Source organism: Dermacentor albipictus, chromosome 3 (assembly GCF_038994185.2).
Source record: "Dermacentor albipictus isolate Rhodes 1998 colony chromosome 3, USDA_Dalb.pri_finalv2, whole genome shotgun sequence".
Classification (NCBI taxonomy): domain Eukaryota; kingdom Metazoa; phylum Arthropoda; class Arachnida; order Ixodida; family Ixodidae; genus Dermacentor; species Dermacentor albipictus.
This window is the reverse complement of record NC_091823.1, coordinates 170,489,305-170,508,369: the sequence shown is the minus strand read 5'-3', so window position 1 is coordinate 170,508,369 and position 19,065 is coordinate 170,489,305. Positions and strand designations below refer to the sequence as shown.

The 19,065-nt window shown below is 45.9% G+C and overlaps 1 protein-coding gene across 4 annotated transcripts in view; it reads right to left on the bottom strand.

The window, feature by feature from the left end:
- The window catches only part of LOC135912025 (uncharacterized), a 128,271-nt gene that overhangs the window by 80,318 nt on the left and 28,888 nt on the right, over positions 1-19,065 (bottom strand). For 3 of the 4 annotated variants that reach the window (XM_065444410.1, XM_065444412.1, XM_065444413.1), the window contains exons 1-2: positions 4,216-4,267; positions 360-462 (exon numbers count right to left, since the gene is read on the bottom strand). In XM_065444410.1, the coding sequence (XP_065300482.1) occupies positions 360-392 (33 nt within the window). In that variant the 5' untranslated portion in view covers positions 393-462; positions 4,216-4,267. Of the gene's footprint in view, positions 1-359; positions 463-4,215; positions 4,268-19,065 lie in introns of those variants that run through there. The other variant, XM_065444411.2, reaches the window with a different exon arrangement.

Below are 19,065 nucleotides of genomic sequence, written 5' to 3'. Positions count from 1 at the left end.
TTTACCCCCGTTAAGTGGAACCTCTGAAAGTGCTAAGCACTTAAAATACATGATGGCTCATGCACATTTATATCCCCAAGGCGCTTCCAACGTTATCGCTCACATACGTGTTCTGCGCGCACGTTTGTATAAGTTGCTATTGCGTTCCCACGCCTGTGGCATGCTTGCTCATTGCTATTATTGGCCGAAAATACGCCGTAGCAAACAGGCGTAGTACCGCTTGGCGGCTAGAGCCTTTCTCTGTTCCTGCTAAAAAAAAAGGAAACTGCATTTAGGAGAATCTTAAGCCCTGTCACAATTAGTCATTGGTACGAGTTGTTCTTCCGCCCGCAGAGCCGAAGACGACGGTATCAACTTACCCAGCCACCGGCAGCCGGCTGCCTCGATGACATTGTTCTCAAAAGCAGCAGAGAATCACCTCGACGGAGAGTCGCAGGCTTAACCACAACCTGTAGGTTTCACCTGAAACATATTGTAAAAACTTTCAAGGCGATGGGCGACGTTCAATTTTCGGTGCGGATGCGCAGTGCGTCGATTCATACTGGCTGCCTATGAAGGCGCTTAGCTCACTTAATAATGTAATGCGAAGGGATTCACCCAGTGAGGCCCGGAGGTGACGTACTGCACAATCCAGAAGCGCTTGGATTTAAAGTGGGCGGAAGCATCAACCGGTCACCAGTCGAGATAAAGGAGAGACGTTTACAGTATTCGTGGCAAACAATGAAGGGAAGAAACTGATGTGACCGGATAGGTTGCAGAAACTGGTAGCGGTACAAGGTAGACAGAGAGGTTTTGAGGGGGGCAAAAATAGATAATGTGATGTATACAAAAATCCTAGAAAGAAAAGCACGTACAGTATACCTGATTAACTCAACAGGCTATGTGACTATTTATCACCGCTTCGTTTCAAAGGGGATATTCCAATAAATAACCATCATCAACGACATTTTAAAAGGTCAGATACCGCAGAAAACTGCGTTCGGAATTTCGATAAAGGCCCGGTAACACTACAGGCCTACACGACGCCGATATTGGTCGGTCGACTGCCCAGGGCAGCTCTCTCCATAATGTCGATGCCAAGCCACGCTGCGCCGACAGCAACAGTCTGCAGACGGTCCGCCGATGTCGGCGGTAGCTCAGCTGGTCGGCCTTACGATTTTGCTGTCGCAATGCAACGACATGACGACCTACACCGCCTTAGAATCTTCGGCTAACTCTAAATGGGCTCCTGGCTTTTTATTTTGATGTATTAACTTAGAGCACAACTTTCCGCGTTTGAATACGAATTAACGAGAGCGGCGCAATTGCTTGCATTTGCAGGCGGTGTCGGCCCAATGTGACCGGGCCGCTCGTCGCAAGTGAAACGACGACTGACGTGAGCGGGCTCCGCCCAGTCGAATCGGCAACGGTTCGAGCGCTGCGCCCTGCGTGACGCAACCGCCATGTACAGTGTTGCCGCTTAGCGGCACGCCCACTTTTGGGAGTTGTGCACCCGTCTTCGTGGATCGGTCTCCAAAGGCTGTGCTAAGCCTGCCTGTCAGCGTAGGCAGTCCACGAATGACCAACACTTCTTACGAAGGGAGTTTGTTTAGGGAGTTAGCCCCCTGCTTTCAAGATTGCACAACAGCGTCACTTCTCAAGTGCTCATCCATGTTTAAGGGATAATTACGAATAATCCACATATAGGCATGTTAATACAATTAGCGTATTTAAAATTCGCATGCAGTAAAAAGAGCATGTGCAGGCATGCTGACGGGTCTCTTGCAAAATATTGCAGGCCGTAGTCGACGAAGCCGCGAGGGAATTTATAATCGCTGGCGGCCGCACTCGGCTGCCCATAGCCTTCGATGACTACCACTCAAGGCATCACCGTAGTTTTTATTGGTAAGCTTATTTACAAAGAGTCCTGACAAGCAGGAAAGAAGACGTGTTTGCGCGAAACTGTGTGTAATAATTAATTATTAAAGTTGAATTGATACCTGCTGCCACAGGTGGGTACCGCGTTGCAATATTTTCTAACAGTATCCATGCAAACTTGTTCAAATATGGCCTCTCTTAAGGCTCAAGCACTAGCTAAAATTTGCGTTTGGAAATTGTTGTGGGCTAGGCATTTACTTTAACTATGCTTACTGAGAATGTGCATATCTATCGGCAATTTCTTTATCTGTTTCTACACATGTTCTTCCTTGCATCTCTTCATCCAATTTATGGCATTGAGGACATTATGCCTGAGAACAAAGAGCAATTATTACGTGCCTCGCACGGCATTCATGAGGCGATATACGGAGGACATAACCATCGGACGGCGTACGTCCAGTCCAGTATACGTGACAGTGCTGAGAAATGGCGGATACACTGCTTCTTGTTATGGACGATCAGCAATATTTTCTGCTACGGGGCAGTCTTCATTCCTTTCTCCTAAACGAAGAAATCTCATCAGGTCCGCCTTGTGTCTCGGTGCGCGACCAAGGCGTAGAGACGTCATTCGAGATCTGCTGTCAAACTGGCCGAGCTTTGTTTCTGCTCAAAGCAAAATGCCTGTGAAAGCGGCAGTACGTGAGCACTTAGTCTAAAAAAGCCTGCCGTTAGTTCCTGTCGAGGTTAAATGCAAAGCGAGCTTGCGGCGAGCAAATTTTGGCGACAAAGTCTCTCGTCGTCGTCCACTGTGGACGTGCTCTCGGACAAGGGCAATTCTCGATAGCGTGCTTAAAGGTGTGAAATGAAAGAGTTATTAAGATGAAGACTATGCAAGATTGATTATGGACAACGCATTTTATAAATTACTATTGCAGTATCTCTATAAAACCGGCATGCATGATGATATTTAGTTTCATACCGACGTGCGCGAAAACCCGAGTGAAAAAAGAAAAGGAGGGGGGGGGGGGGGGGGGGTTCGTCGTCTGTTTCGAAAGGGTCAATATATAAAAACAATTTGGTAACTTCGTGATGTCGAGTAATACAGCGTAAACGTCCATTTTCTGTTTAATAAATGCTTTACATGGGAGCGAAATGCAAAAAAAAAAGCAAACGCCCGTGTACCGTGCATGGGTGCACGTTAAAGAACCCCCGGTGGTCAAAATTAACCCGGAGACCCCCCCTACCACGTGCCTCGAAATTATATCATGGCTTTGGCACGTACGACCCCGGAATTCAATTTCTTTAATTAAATGAATGCGCCAATTGAACTTAATTGGATGATTCTTATACGTTACTCTGTAAACCTCGCGCAAGCACTGCCAATTTAAATGTCGAATTTCACTAAGTAACAAGCAAATGAGAAACATTTACCCTTCATGGGAGCAACTGCGAGGAGCCCATCTCCTGCGAACTAGTTCCAGTGAACCAACAGTTCATCCTCTCACAGTCAGCCATCAATGTTCTTAATGGTCGTCCCAGATTAGTTTGTTTGTAGAGGTATTAACCTTTCACGCTCCCCCTCCACCTCCCCGTGTTTCTTCTTTTTCTCTTTCTTTCCTAAAGTTAGCAGCCCATTAACATTTGCACGTAAAGGTTTTAATTTTTCTCTTTTGTTTATTTGCAATACTGCCACTCGCAATTGAAAGCATAGCAGTTAGGCACCGCAACGGATTACAAAAGATAATCGTCATTTAATGGAAAAGTAATTGAAATTTGAAACATGCGCACTGTAAACACACACGCACACACAATAAACGAATCACATTCACCGGAGTAGGATGAAAGAGATAGATATGTTCTAAGCAGTTTTCCGTGTAAAAAAAATCATCAACATCGTAGATAAATTATAACAGTGCACAATCACGTGCGTTGTGCACACACCAGAAAAGAACAAACAAAAAAAAAAGAATAGAAATACCCACTTAATCAAGAACAGAAAGAAAATAAACTTTAGACAGAGCATTCATAGCAGACATCACAAAGAAAAAAATTGCCACTTCGATAATATAAGCGCTGTGAACACGAAACGCAGTACGAATACTGAGGACGGGCTGTAACGTGAAGCGCTTCCGTGTGCGAGCACGAAGGAGTTGCGGCATTTGATTACAAGGCATTGCGTGATAACGGCTCTACGCCTGAACGCTGAGTGTGTTGTCACCTCGGGTGCCGATATCGTTAGCATTCGCCCTTATCGGGTCATGCGCGCTGCGGGCATTATTCCAATGCGCGAACAGAGCAGCAGCGTTCGATGTAGCGAGTACAAGAAGTGGTAATTATGAATAAACATGGAGGCCTCACCTGTGCGGCTTTCTTCCTCTTCTTCTCCCTGCTGCAAAACACCACTTCTTCCTCCTCTCCTCGCCTTCGACCAAACTTGAGTTGCATATGCGTACACTGACACCAACTCGTCTAGCACGCAGTTGCCATTTGCTCCGGCACGATGCGGATTTCTGCAGTCATAGAGAACCACTGCTGCTGAAGTCATTTTGATTTTTGTTCAATAGCCGGTAGAAGATTTTATTTAACATGTTCATGGAGCATAGGCACTTGAAGTTGCTGTAATGGAACTGAGCAGCATATTAAATTCTTTCCTAGTGATATCACAGGTTCAAAAAAAAAGAACAGAGAGAAGCGAACATACTTAAATTTCTGTACTTTCGCGTGCGTGTACTTTTGTTCCTTACTTCGTTGTTCCGCTGATTGATTTGTTCACGACAGCTTAGTCCTACACTATACGCCTCGTGCGCCGCCTATAGAGGCGCCACTGAAAGCCACCTAGCGGACGCTTCCAACAGTACACGCAGGAGCAGTAGCAGACGACAACCCTTTGCAGCAAGGATGGCTGAAGTTCGCGGCTGCGATTTCTTCTTTATTCGGGTGCCAGGCTGCTTCTTCTGGGGTAGCAGCTGTAGGGAAGATGCTGACTTCTGTGCGAGCGGGTATGAACACGATGTTACCGGTGTTTGGGGCAACATGGTCCACATACGTGCAAGGCGTGTCCCGCAGACAAACACCATGAACTACATTTACATGACGTGGAGCTCATGTTCACTAGCCGATAAATTTTGTTGAGTGATGCGATCTCTCGATGGTCTTTTTTTATTCTACCATTGCCGCAATGCTGCTTCTGTACCTGAATAACAAGCCCCCGTGGTTAGTGCAGACTTATATCAAACAAATCCGCACGGTGCAATCTTTGCATATGCCGTTGTGATTTTCCTGCAGATGAATACATGTGACATCGCCGAATAAGTGCAGTCGAAGTTGCCTCAAGAAGAGTAATTGCCAATTTATTGATGGAAACGCGTACACTAGCCAACGAAGTCACCAAACACACGGGTTAATAAAAGCGCGTGTTAGTGCTGTACCACCGATTCAATTCTGCTGCATACGCCGATGAACTACCGTTCCCGCTGCAGATCGTGCAATTTTAAGTTCCCCAAGGGAGCTGCTTGGAAACGTACAAAGCTAAATACTGACTAACTTTTCAGTACTTCTTTATATTACTAGAGAGAGGTGCCACATGATTTATTTAAAGGCAGAGCAGCGCCAGTCAAAGTAGATGAGCGCTGGCGGCAAGGCCCGGTTTAGTCGTCTGCAGCGTAAGTATAAGAAAGAATTCAGTTGATTACAAAACTCACATGCAAGAGGGGACTACGTTGTGAAAGAAACAAATCATTCGGCGTGTTAAGTTTGCTCAGGCAGCACCGAGGTGTGATGACTTCCCAAACGGGACGCGAACTTTTCAGCAAGAAATGGAACAAAAATACCATATTCAGCAGCTATTAACAATTCTCGCCCTGAACTACTTATTTTCTAAACACATTTACAAAAACGCAAACAATATCTAAGATGCCCTCGAGCGAAAAGAATAAAGATGTTAAAGAAGCACTCCCTTGGTATCATTCCGATAAGACACAGCGTGATTTATACCCTTTACAAACAAGGCAGTGTGAAAACTTCGCAGCTCAAAATAATCGACAAGAGTTATGCATGGAGCAACAGTTAAACATGTGCAAAACCACGCATGAAATAGATGTAAAAACATGAAGTGCGCGACAGCTGGTGCGAGGATTTACCGCGCCACATGAAACCAACTATTTCAGTTCTTGCAAACTTCAGTAGCTTTAACATACAACGCAATGCACTCGTGCAGTCGTGCTGCCTAGCTAGCGCAACGCGGTAAAGAAGCGGAAAACATAAGCGGCAAACAGCATTCCGAACTTTAGCGAAATGCCTTTAAACCTCATGCTGCACTGCAGACGAACTTCGTTGCTCACGCGTCTAACTATGATCGAGTGGAAAAAAAACACCGACGAGACAAAGGAAAGGATGAGAGCAAGAAATTTCCCTTCGAAGCGACGATACATTTGTGCTACCATTGCTCCCGCTGATAAGGCTTTGCCGGGAATGATTAGAACCGCATCGCCGGCACGTTTTCACCGGTATTTGAGCCCCCCACCCTGCAACAATTCTTCTTCGACATTCCCTGAAGCTTTGGCCACCCCACACGTGCGAATGGTGTTGCCTATCTTGCTCTGAAAACGTGAATAAGACAGAGAAGCACGATCAACGGCACAACAAACTACGGCGCGCGCCAGGCTCCTCTCCAGCGTGTTCTGCGCAAGGCCGCCACCAGTGGCGCGTCCGTCGGCGTGCATGCTGCGTATAGGCAAGAAAGGCTACATTTCCCGAAACAAGCACGAACTTCTGAAGGCGTCTAAGAATGTTTGCATTATCAGTGATAAGTATTGGCACTATACTTTCAGCGTTTAACTCTTTGAGCGAGGCAAATCTAATTTAGTGATACCGTATAGGAAAAAACGACTCTTGAAAACTGCCAAGGCTGGAAGAAATGTAAAGAGTGATTTCTCGTTCTTAACCATAACCTACGGGTGCCGTCAGAGCAAAATGAAACAAAAAATGTTTTGAGAGTTACACACACTCTCACACACACGCATATATATATATATATATATATATATATATATATATATATATATATATATATATATATATATAGATATAGATATATAAATTTCTCGAGAATCTGAGCACCTGTGATACATGTGACATGTGACCTGTGAAGGTTGGTGAAAATTTTTAACGTAGCCTGTCATTGTCACTGTGAGTCGTAAATCACGGAAATCTACTGAAAACAGCCTCAATATGTCAAATTCATAAAATAAGTGCCTATATAACGCAATAAAACGTGATAAGCAAGCTAACGTTCTCTTATAATTTGGCTTTGAAGTTATGTAGCGGGTAAAAATGGCGCTCTAAAAATGCCATAATATCGAGCTCATACTAAATTATACTCGATACAGATTTTTAGACCATAAATTTTTGTATATATAAGCTATGAGCGTACCGAATATGGCGTTTAGGCATAAGAGTTCCTAGGCCAGGCGCAAATAACGCTAATAGAGAGTTTTAGTATAGCGTAAAACCCTTGCGTTAGCGTTAGCGTGCGACGCAACGCTAACGCAAAGAAAGACTGCACTGCGCGGCACAAGGTAGTGTTTTAGAATAGCGGAACGGAGAAAAGCGTTAACGTTAACGCAAACAAACACAGCGCCATCTAGATGTAAAGACACAAAGTACTGGAAAGCCAAATCCACACGAAATGTCGAGCTTATCCAATGCCGAATCCGCAAGTGTGTCCCTAAGTCAAGCTTATCGAAAGCCACAGTCGCTGCGTTAATTACGCATGTAGGTGTTTGGTTTGAGCGTTGTTCTGTCGAGAGTCGCGAAACATACCGATTAATCTTGGCATGCTGCGATCGAGTGTTCTGTGGGACCCATATTACGTGTCCTTTTTAAGTTGGGATGACATAGACACCCTCATGCTTCGGGAATGAGAGCGACCGCGCAGGTTCTACGTGTCCTCAAGATCCACTCAACGTCGAAGCTACACGTTTCGCCGGCAATTTCGCTTCCAGAAAGCGGGTTTCCCACTTCTTTCCAATTTTTTGCAACGGACGCCCACCTTGACGTCCATCCGAATGGGTTCAAGGCGAAAACCTCCTTCACGAGGTTCATATCGTCGTCGTTGGTAAAACGCACACGCATTGTGACCACAGCACCGACCACACTACTGTGTTTTGCCGCGGAAAGCATGACATGCATCGGTTCCACATGCGGCTTTACACCAAGCGAACGAGCGAAATGCACTTGGGCGCCATCTCGAGGCGGATACAGCAAACACATTTAGCAAACCCATAGAGTTGCTCTACTAACTCTATGAGCAAACCCTCTCGTTAAGCCTACTGCGCCGCTAATCGAGAACTTATATCGTAAACAACGCCCATTTGTCACCTGTGCACCGCTGCCGAAGCATCATCACACAAATTTAAGGCGAACACGAGCATTAGTGGGGAAGTATAGAGCCTAGCAGTGCAGGCAGACGGCTCGATAGATCCGAAGCGGGCTGCTCTCACTTCGACTGGCGCCGCCATCTTGCCGTGCGTAAGGCTCCCCTTGCGTGCGTTAGCGTTCAACGCTGTAAGAGCTCCAGCAGCGTTTACGTATAGCGCATGCGCAGTGTGGTGCACGCAACGCTAACGCTAACGCTAACTCTTTGCGTTTGCTCCTTTACGCTATACTAAAACTCTCTAATAACGTTAACGTTACCGCTAATTATGTGAGCCCCGGAAAGATAATTAACAAATATTTGTTAATTACCTCATTTAGAGCCTTGGGACCAGTTGTTTATAGGGCCGACTTGGAGACAGTAACATTTCATTGCACCACCATTTTTTATGTCTTTAAAATCGAAAACTCATTCATTCAATATATTCTTCATAGAATTTTAACGCTTAATCTAGATAGTTTTACCGTCGCATGGAAACGCCTGTGATGAAGTGTATAGCGAATATAGCGGGCTGGCATGTCGCAGGCAAAGCGTGCCGTGTCAGTAGCTGCCGCGACTGGCCGCGACGTTCTATTCGAAACTCGGCCCTGGTTTTCGTCACGGGGCGTTTCCGTCTGATGTGACAGGGTAGCCACATTTCGTACGCTCACGGCGCGATCGGTTTAGATATTGCCTGGATTGCACGTAGAAATTGATTAAGAATGTCATGAATTCAAAGCGACATTCAAAGTTTTTAAAGAAGGGTATGTAATAAAATGTTACTCTATCCAAATTCGCCATTTATGTAACTGCCTCCAGAGGAATTCATAAAACAGTAAATAATAAAATTTTGCGAACTTGTATTCTGAAGATCACATTATTAGCGGCAAAGTGTGTTCACCTTGCCTAGGAACTCCTCTGCAAAATGTCATGTTAGCTATTCTCAAAGCTTTTTATTTAAAAAAGTGTGTATCATGAAGGAAAATGTTACGCAGAAACTCCTCTGGTAGTTATCTAAGTATGCGTAAGCAGAATTGTGCCACTTGCTCACCTCCACGCAGCGTGGTCTCATTATCAATGTTGTGGAACTTGATCCGACCAGTATAAACCTTTATCTTCCCTCATCGGTTGTTCGCTTATCGTGTTCGATAGCTTAGCTTAGCGATCTGTTCGATAGATGATAAGGCATGGTTTAATTACGATAGAGTTCATTGCGGCACTCGAACTTACAACCATTGATGTTTATTGAGGTTAAGTTAATTAGCCACAGTTAGTTAACATATAGTTAATGAAGGTACTCATACCCTCGACCTTTGGTGTTAATTAACAGAAATTAGGGTTAATGTAGCGAAGCTGATGCGAAATCACCACTACATCTGCTTAGGGGGGGGGGGGGTGCAATGCTTTATTGCTGGTTCGGATGCTTGTGTTGAGCTTGTGCTTTATTGAAACGTATGCTGTTAGATATGGAGCTGTTTCCTGCGATTTACTTCGAGTTCCCCAAACCTCTTTGAGTCGCAGCACAGCTAATTGAGGAATGCCGAAGCAGGAATGCACATTCCAGAGGAGTTTAAGGCAACAAGTTCACGTGCCAACAAGTTCGTGCGCCGCCGGGATTAGCAGGTGGGCCTCGGACAATGGAGCATGAGCAGCCCTCCCCTTCTCCTCGTTAGAAGTGCATTGCCAGTCTGCGAGGCAAGACCGCAGAGAGCCGCCAGGTGTGACACCGGAGAAGGGCGCCTACCATTGGCTGAAAGTGGCGTCATCGGAGCGGACTCTCCCATTGGTCAAACATGACGTGACTTACAGTGCTCGAAGGGTTTATAAGAAGCCTTCCAGAGAGACCTGAGCATTCTGGGACATTCCCTGATTCCCTGATTCACCTCTCTCGAACTTCTTGCCGCGGGCCGCAGCGTCCGAGTTGCTGCCGGCCCGTAATGACTGTACGACTGGTACTTGACGTCTCACCTCCCTGTACATAATGTAGAATAAACCCTCCCAAGTTTGGGTTTTTCATCCCGGAGTCCGTCCTTCAACCCCTACAATGCTGATCTGTGTGTTGCACAGGTGATTTCGGTTCACTTTGCGGAGCGCTTGCAGCCTCTGCCTTACGTGGGTATTATCCATTGTATATTTTGCTAGCTTACGGAGGTATGAGCCGTTGCTTCAAGTGGTATGAGCCATTCATTGTCTTACGTGACGGACAAATTTCTCGTTGGGTAGGCGTAGAAATGCTTACGCAATTAAAAAACAAAGAAGAAAACACCCTATTCACTGCATCAAGCTCAAACAGGGGTTGCTAGTCTAAGTGCTACCGGAAACCATTCATCTTCAACACACTTCTCGCGGTGCATGTTTTCTTTTTTTTTAGAGTTAAACAAAGAGAAGAAAAACAAGAAACAACATTTTACAGCAGTGTCGACACGTGGGATCATGGCTAAAGGATGATGTGTAACCACAGTGAGCCACATTGGCCCACATCAATGGTTGAATAGTGTGAGAGCTGCCAAGCGTATTCACTGCCGCGGCTGTGGTTGCGGACCTTGTTGGACCAATGCAAGGTGTTGGCAAAGCACGAAGCGCAGCTAACCGGTGATATTATCGGCGCCGAAATTATAATTAAGCTAGGTGACATGCGTGTCTGAGTGCACCTTCCACTGCACTTCCAAAACATGAATTCGAACACCCTGCAGAGCTTTGAGGCAATCGTGGGCATGTGTTTAACAACGAGAGTTAATTTCCTAAATCATGTGACGTTGTTATTCTTTTTATTTTATTTTTTTACCAGTGCGTGAATATACACTTCTTAATGCAAGTAAAAGCAGTTGTAACTCGACGTTATTTCACTCAATGCCGGTCTCTTATTTGCATTGTTATCGGCGCTGTACCAGCACAAATGAGTTGAGACAGAACAGGTAAAGTAGACATTGCACTCTTTCTATATTCGTTCATATTAGACCTTCTGAAAAATATTCAGGAATATACTCCATAAGAGATGTCGCACTCATTCAATTCTGTCGCTGGTTACTACAAAAGGTACGTGGTTCCGGCCCCCTCGAGACTGCTTCCGGAAAATCACGGTAGTAGTACTAAAAACTACCATTACTACTACTACTACTACTACTACTACTACTACTACTACTACTACTACTACTACTACAATAATGATAACAATAATTAAAAATTTGCAAGACATATCTCAATATGACTGTCAATGGTAACTTATTTTATTTTCAAATACATCAGCCCTATTCAGGGCTGTTGCAGGAATGGAGTATAACAAATACAAGAAACATACAGAGAGGTAGTTGAACATAGTGCTTCTACAAAATCTGACAGTCCCAATTCGGGAACAGAAGCGGATAACTCGTTTCAGCAGTCAACTCTCGCGAAATAACTGTGTTTGAACATGTTAGTACGTACAAAGAAAGGTTGAAGCTGTGACAACGTCTAGTTGGAAAAGCACTGGCATGCGGGATATGACCATCATCGGATAGTCGACAAGACGAGTGAATAAATGAATGTAATAGCTTCATGGAATCTATATTACGCCTTCTGCATAGAGGAGATAAATTCGAAGAATTCATTGCGGACGAGGGCGATAAATCACGATCGTAGCGATGACAAATGAAACGAACAGCTTTCCTTTATGCCGATTCAACTTTGTTAATGTCGCACACTTTCTATGGTTTCCAGATGCATGAAGCGTACTCTAATACAAGGCGAATTAGTCTTTTATACATTAGCAATTTAGTGTATTTTGGTGAATTAGGTAATGTTCGTCTTAAGTAGCCTAATTTCCTTAGTGCAATAGATGTAGTGTGATCAATATGTTGCGACCACTGCGCGTTGTGTGTCTCAAGATAATTCCTAGGTATTTGTACAACTGTGCCCTGAAAACTATTGTGCTGTTAAAAGCGGACACATACTGTGAAGTAGAATGGTGGTTTGTAAATGACACTACTGTGTTTTTTTGAAAGTTAATGCGCATCTGCCGATCCGTACACCAGGTGCAAAATCTGTTGAAGGAATCCTGAAGTAAGATTGATCACTAAGAGAAGAAATTACCTGGCATAGGATGCAGTCATCAGTATAAAGACAGACTTTTGATTTAATATTGCTGGGAAGGTCATTTCTAAATATTGAAAATAACGAGGGTCCCAGAACAGAGCCCGGAGGAACACCTGATGTTACATTTACAATTTAGCACGAGGTGGAATTAAATGAAACGAATTGAGAGCGAGAGTTAAGGAAGCTAGCTATCCAGTCGACCAGTCGAGGATTATTTAAAATTACGCTTAGCTTACTTAGTAGCTTGTTGCGTATAACCATGTGGGAAGCTTTGGAAAAGTCTACAAATAACGCATCAATTGGATTGCCAACATTAAGATTGCTAGTGATATGTGAAAATTCCACCAGTTGTGTTGTGCTGCAACCACGACGAAATCCATCTTGTATGTTAGACAGAAGCTTATTCGGTTCAAGGTATTCTTTTATATGCATGTGTATAAAATACTCCAGTAGCTTACCGGAATTGGAGGCAATCGATACAGGTCTATAGATAAAAAAGATGCTTTTCTCCAGATTTACGCACAGGCAGAACCTTGGCTAGCTTCCAGGACGGGGGGACAATGTCTGAAGCCAAGGATTTGTGAAAGATGACCGCCAAGTAGGGTGAACACAAGAGAGAGTATCGTACCAGAAAGTTGTTCGAAATACTGTCAGGACCAGTGAACTTCTTTGTATCGAAACTGATAATCAAGTTTAGAATGCCGTTTTCGCTGATTACCACATCGCCAATAGAGAGCTCAGGATTAGTATTCGTGAACAGTGGGATAGAGTTATTGTCAGGCGTGAACAATCATTGGAAATAGACATTAAAAGCATTAGCTATTTCAGAGTGGTCTGAAATAGCCGTGTCATCTAATGTAAAGTGCAGCAGTTTTAGTTGATATGATAGAAGTCCGGAATTTGCGCGGGTTAGAGTGTAATACACGTGGTAGTTGAGCTGGAAAATAAGTTTTAGCTGTTTGAATTTTCACACGCATTTCTTGCTTAGCATTGTTAAGGTGAATGATGCTGTTAGGATTACATGTCTTTTCCAGTCGGCGTAGACGACGAAGACGACGTGATGTTTGCAGTATGCTGCAATTCAACCATGGAATCTTAGGATTTCTGTTTTTAGTCTTGAGGGGAAAGAAATTATCACTGCATAGTTTTACGAAGCGCTCAAACGCATCGACCAATGTGGCAACGTTATCATGTAGACCAAGTGCTTGAAAGGAATCAAAGTTGGAAGCTAAAGTGTCTGTTATCGATGGGTCCTCAGCATGAATGAAGTAAAAAAACTGTGTAGTATTAGAAACCAGTTTCATAAACGAATAGGGAAAGGAAACGTGCACAGCTGTATGTTCAAAATTGATATTGAATTCAAATTGATGTTCAAATTGATATTGAATACCCGGTGCAATAAAATCCCCCATGAACACAAAGTCCGAGGTAATGCGTTTACCATTGAATCACGATGTCCACACAACGTATTGGCACCGTCAAAACGACCTGTGTACGAGGTGTGCACTGTAGCGGGACTCTTCTTTCAAGTTTCAATGATGATGATGATGAGAGTAATGATGATTTGTTGGCATCCTCTTTGAAACGGGGCGGTGACAAATAGTCGCCTGGCCTGCTTGAGTTACTCACGAATGCTATAAATAAAAAAACATAATTTTCACTGTCGCACTTTTGTATACATTTATTTAATCTTTTTTTTCTCTTCCTCAATGCTTCTTTGTCGACCTTGTACCGCTAACTATGTCTGTTGACAGAACCTGTAGTATCAAATATCTTCCCAGATTTTTTTTCCACCACTACTCTAAACATCTATCGCTTATCTTGACTGCTGACAAGTAAATGCTTCCGTGCACTTTAAATCCAAGCGCTTGTGGAAGGGGTCTCACTGAGTGAATCCCTTCCCATTTCATTCGGATGCGCTGAGTGATCTCCATAATTTCGCTACAGCATACCTACCCTATTTTGTTGCGAATATTTGCTCCGGTATATTTTTTGTCTGCAGGAAACCAGCTCGAGTCTCAAATAGCACAGCACTTCGTGTTTTCGTGTTATTGCACAGATTTTCCATTTTAATTTCTTTCTTTTCGTTCTTCTAAATCTTCTTCGTTCTTCTAAATCTTCTTCGTTCTTCTAATTCTTTCTTCGGCTCATCAGCGCCTTTGTGCTATGTCACTTCACCTACATGGTGGCCATGCACAACTGGCTCAGAGCCGAGCGGGAAAAGCTTAATGCCCTCATTGCAAAATTTGTCAAGAGAGCCCTCGGACTGCCCGTCAGAACGCATACCGAGGACCTCCTTCGGCTCGGCATACACATTACAATGGAGGAGATAGCCGAGGCTCAGGAACGGGCCCAGCTAACTCGGCTGTCCACCACGCCGGCCGGCAGGCGTATCCTCGAGGAGATCGGACTCGCACCCACCAAGAAATTGGCTGAAAACACCCAAATCCCCTGAGAAATAGGGGAGAAGATCGCGGTCGCCCCTTTGCCCCACAACGTTCATCCCGTTCACAACGCAGGTCGTCGCAAGGCAAGAGCAATGAGTATACTAAAGCGAATAAACAATGACAAGATCGAGGCAAGATTCGTGGACGCAGCTGCATACCGAGACGGCAAGGCTTTTGCAGTTTCCGTCGTGGACACGCTGGGCAAAGTCATCAGCTGTGCTTCCGTCCGGACGACGAACCCAGAGGTGGCCGAGCAAGTGGCCATTGCACTCGCCATGCAAGACGGTCGGAGAGACATGGTGTATAGCGATTCGAAAGCCGCCATGAGGGCATTCCAGAAAGGCCGGGTAGCCCGGCAGGTAGTTCAAATTCTGAAAGGCGCCAAACACGGCGACACCTCAATACACTCGATCCTTTGGTTCCCTGCACACGTCGGGGCGATTGGGGGGGGGAGGGGGGGGGGGTCCTCTGAACTTCAACGAGTCTGCCCACGAGGCTGCGCGTGGCTTTACCGACCACGCTGCCCTCGGATCGGGCGACTCTCTCACCGGACACAGAGACGCTCCTATCACGCACAACGAAATCAGTTAATTCTTTTACTTAGAGAGAAGGGTTTTCCCGCCGCCTCACTCCAAGCTAAGCAGGCCGCAGGCGGTCACACTTAGACTCCTGCAAACGAACTCCTACCCAAATCCGGCGTCCCTTAACAGCATATATCCCGAGATTTATCCGAATTGTTCTTGCGTGGCTTGTACTGAGCTTGCTACTTTGCCTCATATGCTCTGTGAGTGCGGGTCGCTGGGCCCTAAGTTCACCAAGGAAGAGTGGGACGCGCTCCTGCAAAGTCCTGTCTTTGAGGACGAAATCCTGGCCGTCCAGCGCGCCCGCGATCGGGCCGGCGGACTAGATCTGTCAGTCCCGTCGTGGGATTAGCCGGGTGCGCGTTTTATCGCGTTTTGCTGGACCAAATTAAAGGTTTATTCACTCACTCACTTTGCATCCAATTCACCTTCTCTGATCCTTTTACTTTCTTTCTGATGACTCCTACTTGTCTGTTTACACTTTCAATTACCTTTTACTTGGTTGCCAACTTTCTTGACCTCACCCGCCATTCTGCATCCACGCTTTTCAGGTATAGATACTTGTACTGTTCAGCCACCCATTTATTTTTATACATGTTCCTGAGTATTTGTTCAAAATTAATTTTGCTCCGCACTTCTCCGACTTGAAACGAGGCTTAACCCATTTCACCTTGCACTGCCTCATTTGGGGTTTTGCCGCGGGCTCCCAAAGCAAACGGGCCTACTGATGTTTGGTTATCTTCCAACGCCGACAAGATTTCTGATTTTAAGCACAAAATGGCGTTTGCGGACGCTAGCGCTGGCCCCATTATTCCTTACCAAATTCCGCGCACGACCATATATTTCTTGCGGCCCCTCAGTGCTCTGTTTCGTTATTGCTGCATCCCGCTTCCCCTTTATTTTGAGATTATCTTGGTGGGTATGATTACTATGGCTATGACTAAGGCTAGGTTATGGCTATGGCTATGACTATTATGACTTGACTATAAGCTTGACTTGCAGTTGAATTGTCCCCACGTAATTGCTCGTCTCTTCATTAAAGATCACAATTCCCGATTTCTCTGTACTAAACATTAAACCTAGATTTGCCGCTGCGTTGCCACACATATTCACAAGTGTCACTAAATTTTTTTTGCTTTGTCCGCTAGTAGCATTATGTCGTCCGCATACATCAATTGATCATCTGGGGACCTTTCGTTGCGCCATTTCTCCATTACCTCTGTATCAAACTCTAATTGACTGTTTTCCCGTCGTCTTCCTATGCCCTAACATAAAGCGCGAACAACAATGCAGGCAGACGACATGCTTGCTTAAGAAGAAGCTTTAGCTCGGGCCCAACTCCGATGTGGCATATTCAAATACACGTAAGACGCAAAAACACTTTTCTGAGATAACCCCTGAACCGATTTTAATGAAATTTGTTGTATTTGAAAAAGTTGTATTCTAGTGACTGGTGGAAGCGTAATTTCGACTCAGGGCCTGAATTTTGTTAAGAAACTTTTCAAGAATTCACAAGTTCGAAAACCCCGCAGGGGCGTCTGCGTCAGCAGGCGTTTGGTGTGTTGCGACACCACGTACCCGAGCACACGAGGGTTGGACCCTCCCGTGTGTAGCCGTGCGCGGCTTAGCCGTGTCCGGGGAAAAGGGGATCCTGGGGGTTGAGCCAATGCCGGGTGTTTGGACCTTTACGGTCCCTCGGCGGCGGCAACACACCCCTTTGGCCTCGGCTTCACGTAGACGGCACCCCCGGACTGACCCACCCGGGGGAAATCGGCAGTCGCCTCTTCCTATCTCTTCCTCTCGAATCTTCGTCTTTATCTCCTACTTTTACATCTTTCCTGTCTTCTCTTCACTTCTTATTACTTCCGTATTTCCTGGCGGCAAGGGTTAACCGTGTGTAATATATCCTGCCTTGGGTATATTGACACGTGTATATATATTTATCGGGCAACCAGGTTTCACCGCCTAACAAATCTTATCGCACAGCGCGGGACGCGCTTGCATGTATCCGAAGTTTCTGGAAAGTTATCGATGCTTCTATCCGCAGTCTGTTGTTGCCGAACCTTGTGTTATCTGATTTATTCGCCTGACGCGAATGATGTAGAACTTTATGGAAGGCACGCGGGTCCCAACGATTAGTCTGGAACATTCGACGATTGCGTATAAAAGCCGACGCGCTTGAACCGCTGATCAGATTTTCGACGATCGCCGACTGTGTTCGCCGCTTTCGTTGTGCTATAAGTGTAGCCTGTTTTGTGGGCACAGGTTCGCCCAATAAAAGCTAGTTTTGTATTCCACCATACTGCTTCTTTCTTCGCCGTCACTACCACGTGACATCTGGTGGAGGTGCTTTACGTCCATGTACCGGACGCCCCCGACAAGCCGTAATACAAGCCCGGACCGCAAAGACAACACCAGCGCCGTCCCGGAACATCGAGCAAGCCGCCGTCTTCAACAGCTGCCCCCGGAGCACGGACTTCTACCTGAGAAGACCAAGAAGATTGTGGACAAGGCAACCCCAATGGCAGCCCCAGCATCCCCCATCGTGCTGCAGCAGCCCAGGGAACCTCCGACGTTCCGCGGATCAACATTCGAGGACCCGGAAACCTGGCTCGAAACGTATGAGAGGGTCGCTAAGTTTAACAGTTGGGACAGCGACGACAAGCTGCGGCATGTCTATTTCGCATTGGAAGACGCCGCCAGGACGTGGTTCGAGAATCGGGAAGCCACCTTAACGACGTGGGACCTTTTCCGAAGCGGCTTCTTGCACACGTTTACAAGCGTCGTGCGAAAAGAGCGAGCCCAAGCTCTACTAGAAACCAGAGTGCAGCTGCCAAACGAGACGATCGCAATCTTCACGGAGGAGATGGCCCGTCTTTTCCGGCACGCCGACCCGGAAATGTCGGAGGAGAAAAAAGTTCGCTTCCTGATGCGCGGCGTCAAGCAAGACCTTTTCGCCGGACTTATTCGTAACCCACCGAGAGAGAGAGAGAGAGAATGAAGAGGAAAAGCAGGGAGGTTAAGCAGATATGAGTCTCCGGTTTGCTACCCTACACTGGGGATGGGGGATAGGGGTTAGAAAGATGACAGAGAGGAAAACGCTAAAAAAAAGGAAAAAAAACACGCACACATGGAGGCACACACACAAAAGGCGTTCCAGTTAAAGCCGTTCACTAAGGCCGGTAGATCGCAAAAAGCGCAATAGCGCTTGCACGGCCTTCTTCTGTGACGGTAGGTCCTTTCGATGTTGTAGAATTCTTTTTTCGGTTAGCGCTTGGTCGTCCAGTTTGTCAAGTTCGTGGCGAAGGCATGCCCTCTGTGTACTGTACTGCGGGCAGGCACACAGAATATGGCCAATTGATTCTTCATGGCCGCAGTGGTCACAGGTTGGGCTGTCGGTCATCCCTATGCGAAATGCATAGGCTTTAGTGAAGGCAACGCCCAACCAAAGTCGATATAAAAGCGTGGCGTCTCTACGGCGAAGCTGTGATGGCGCTCGAAGACTTAATGTTGGATCAAGTGAGTACAGTCGCGTGTTTCTTAAATGTGGCTCATTCCATTGCGACACGGTGCACTGCCGAGCAAGTAGGCGGAGCTTCCGTGCTGCGTCAGTTCTAGAATGAGGAATCGGGACGCAGCGCTCCTCAGTATGGGCTGAGCGGGCAGCGTGATCCGCCCGTTCATTGCCGATAATCCC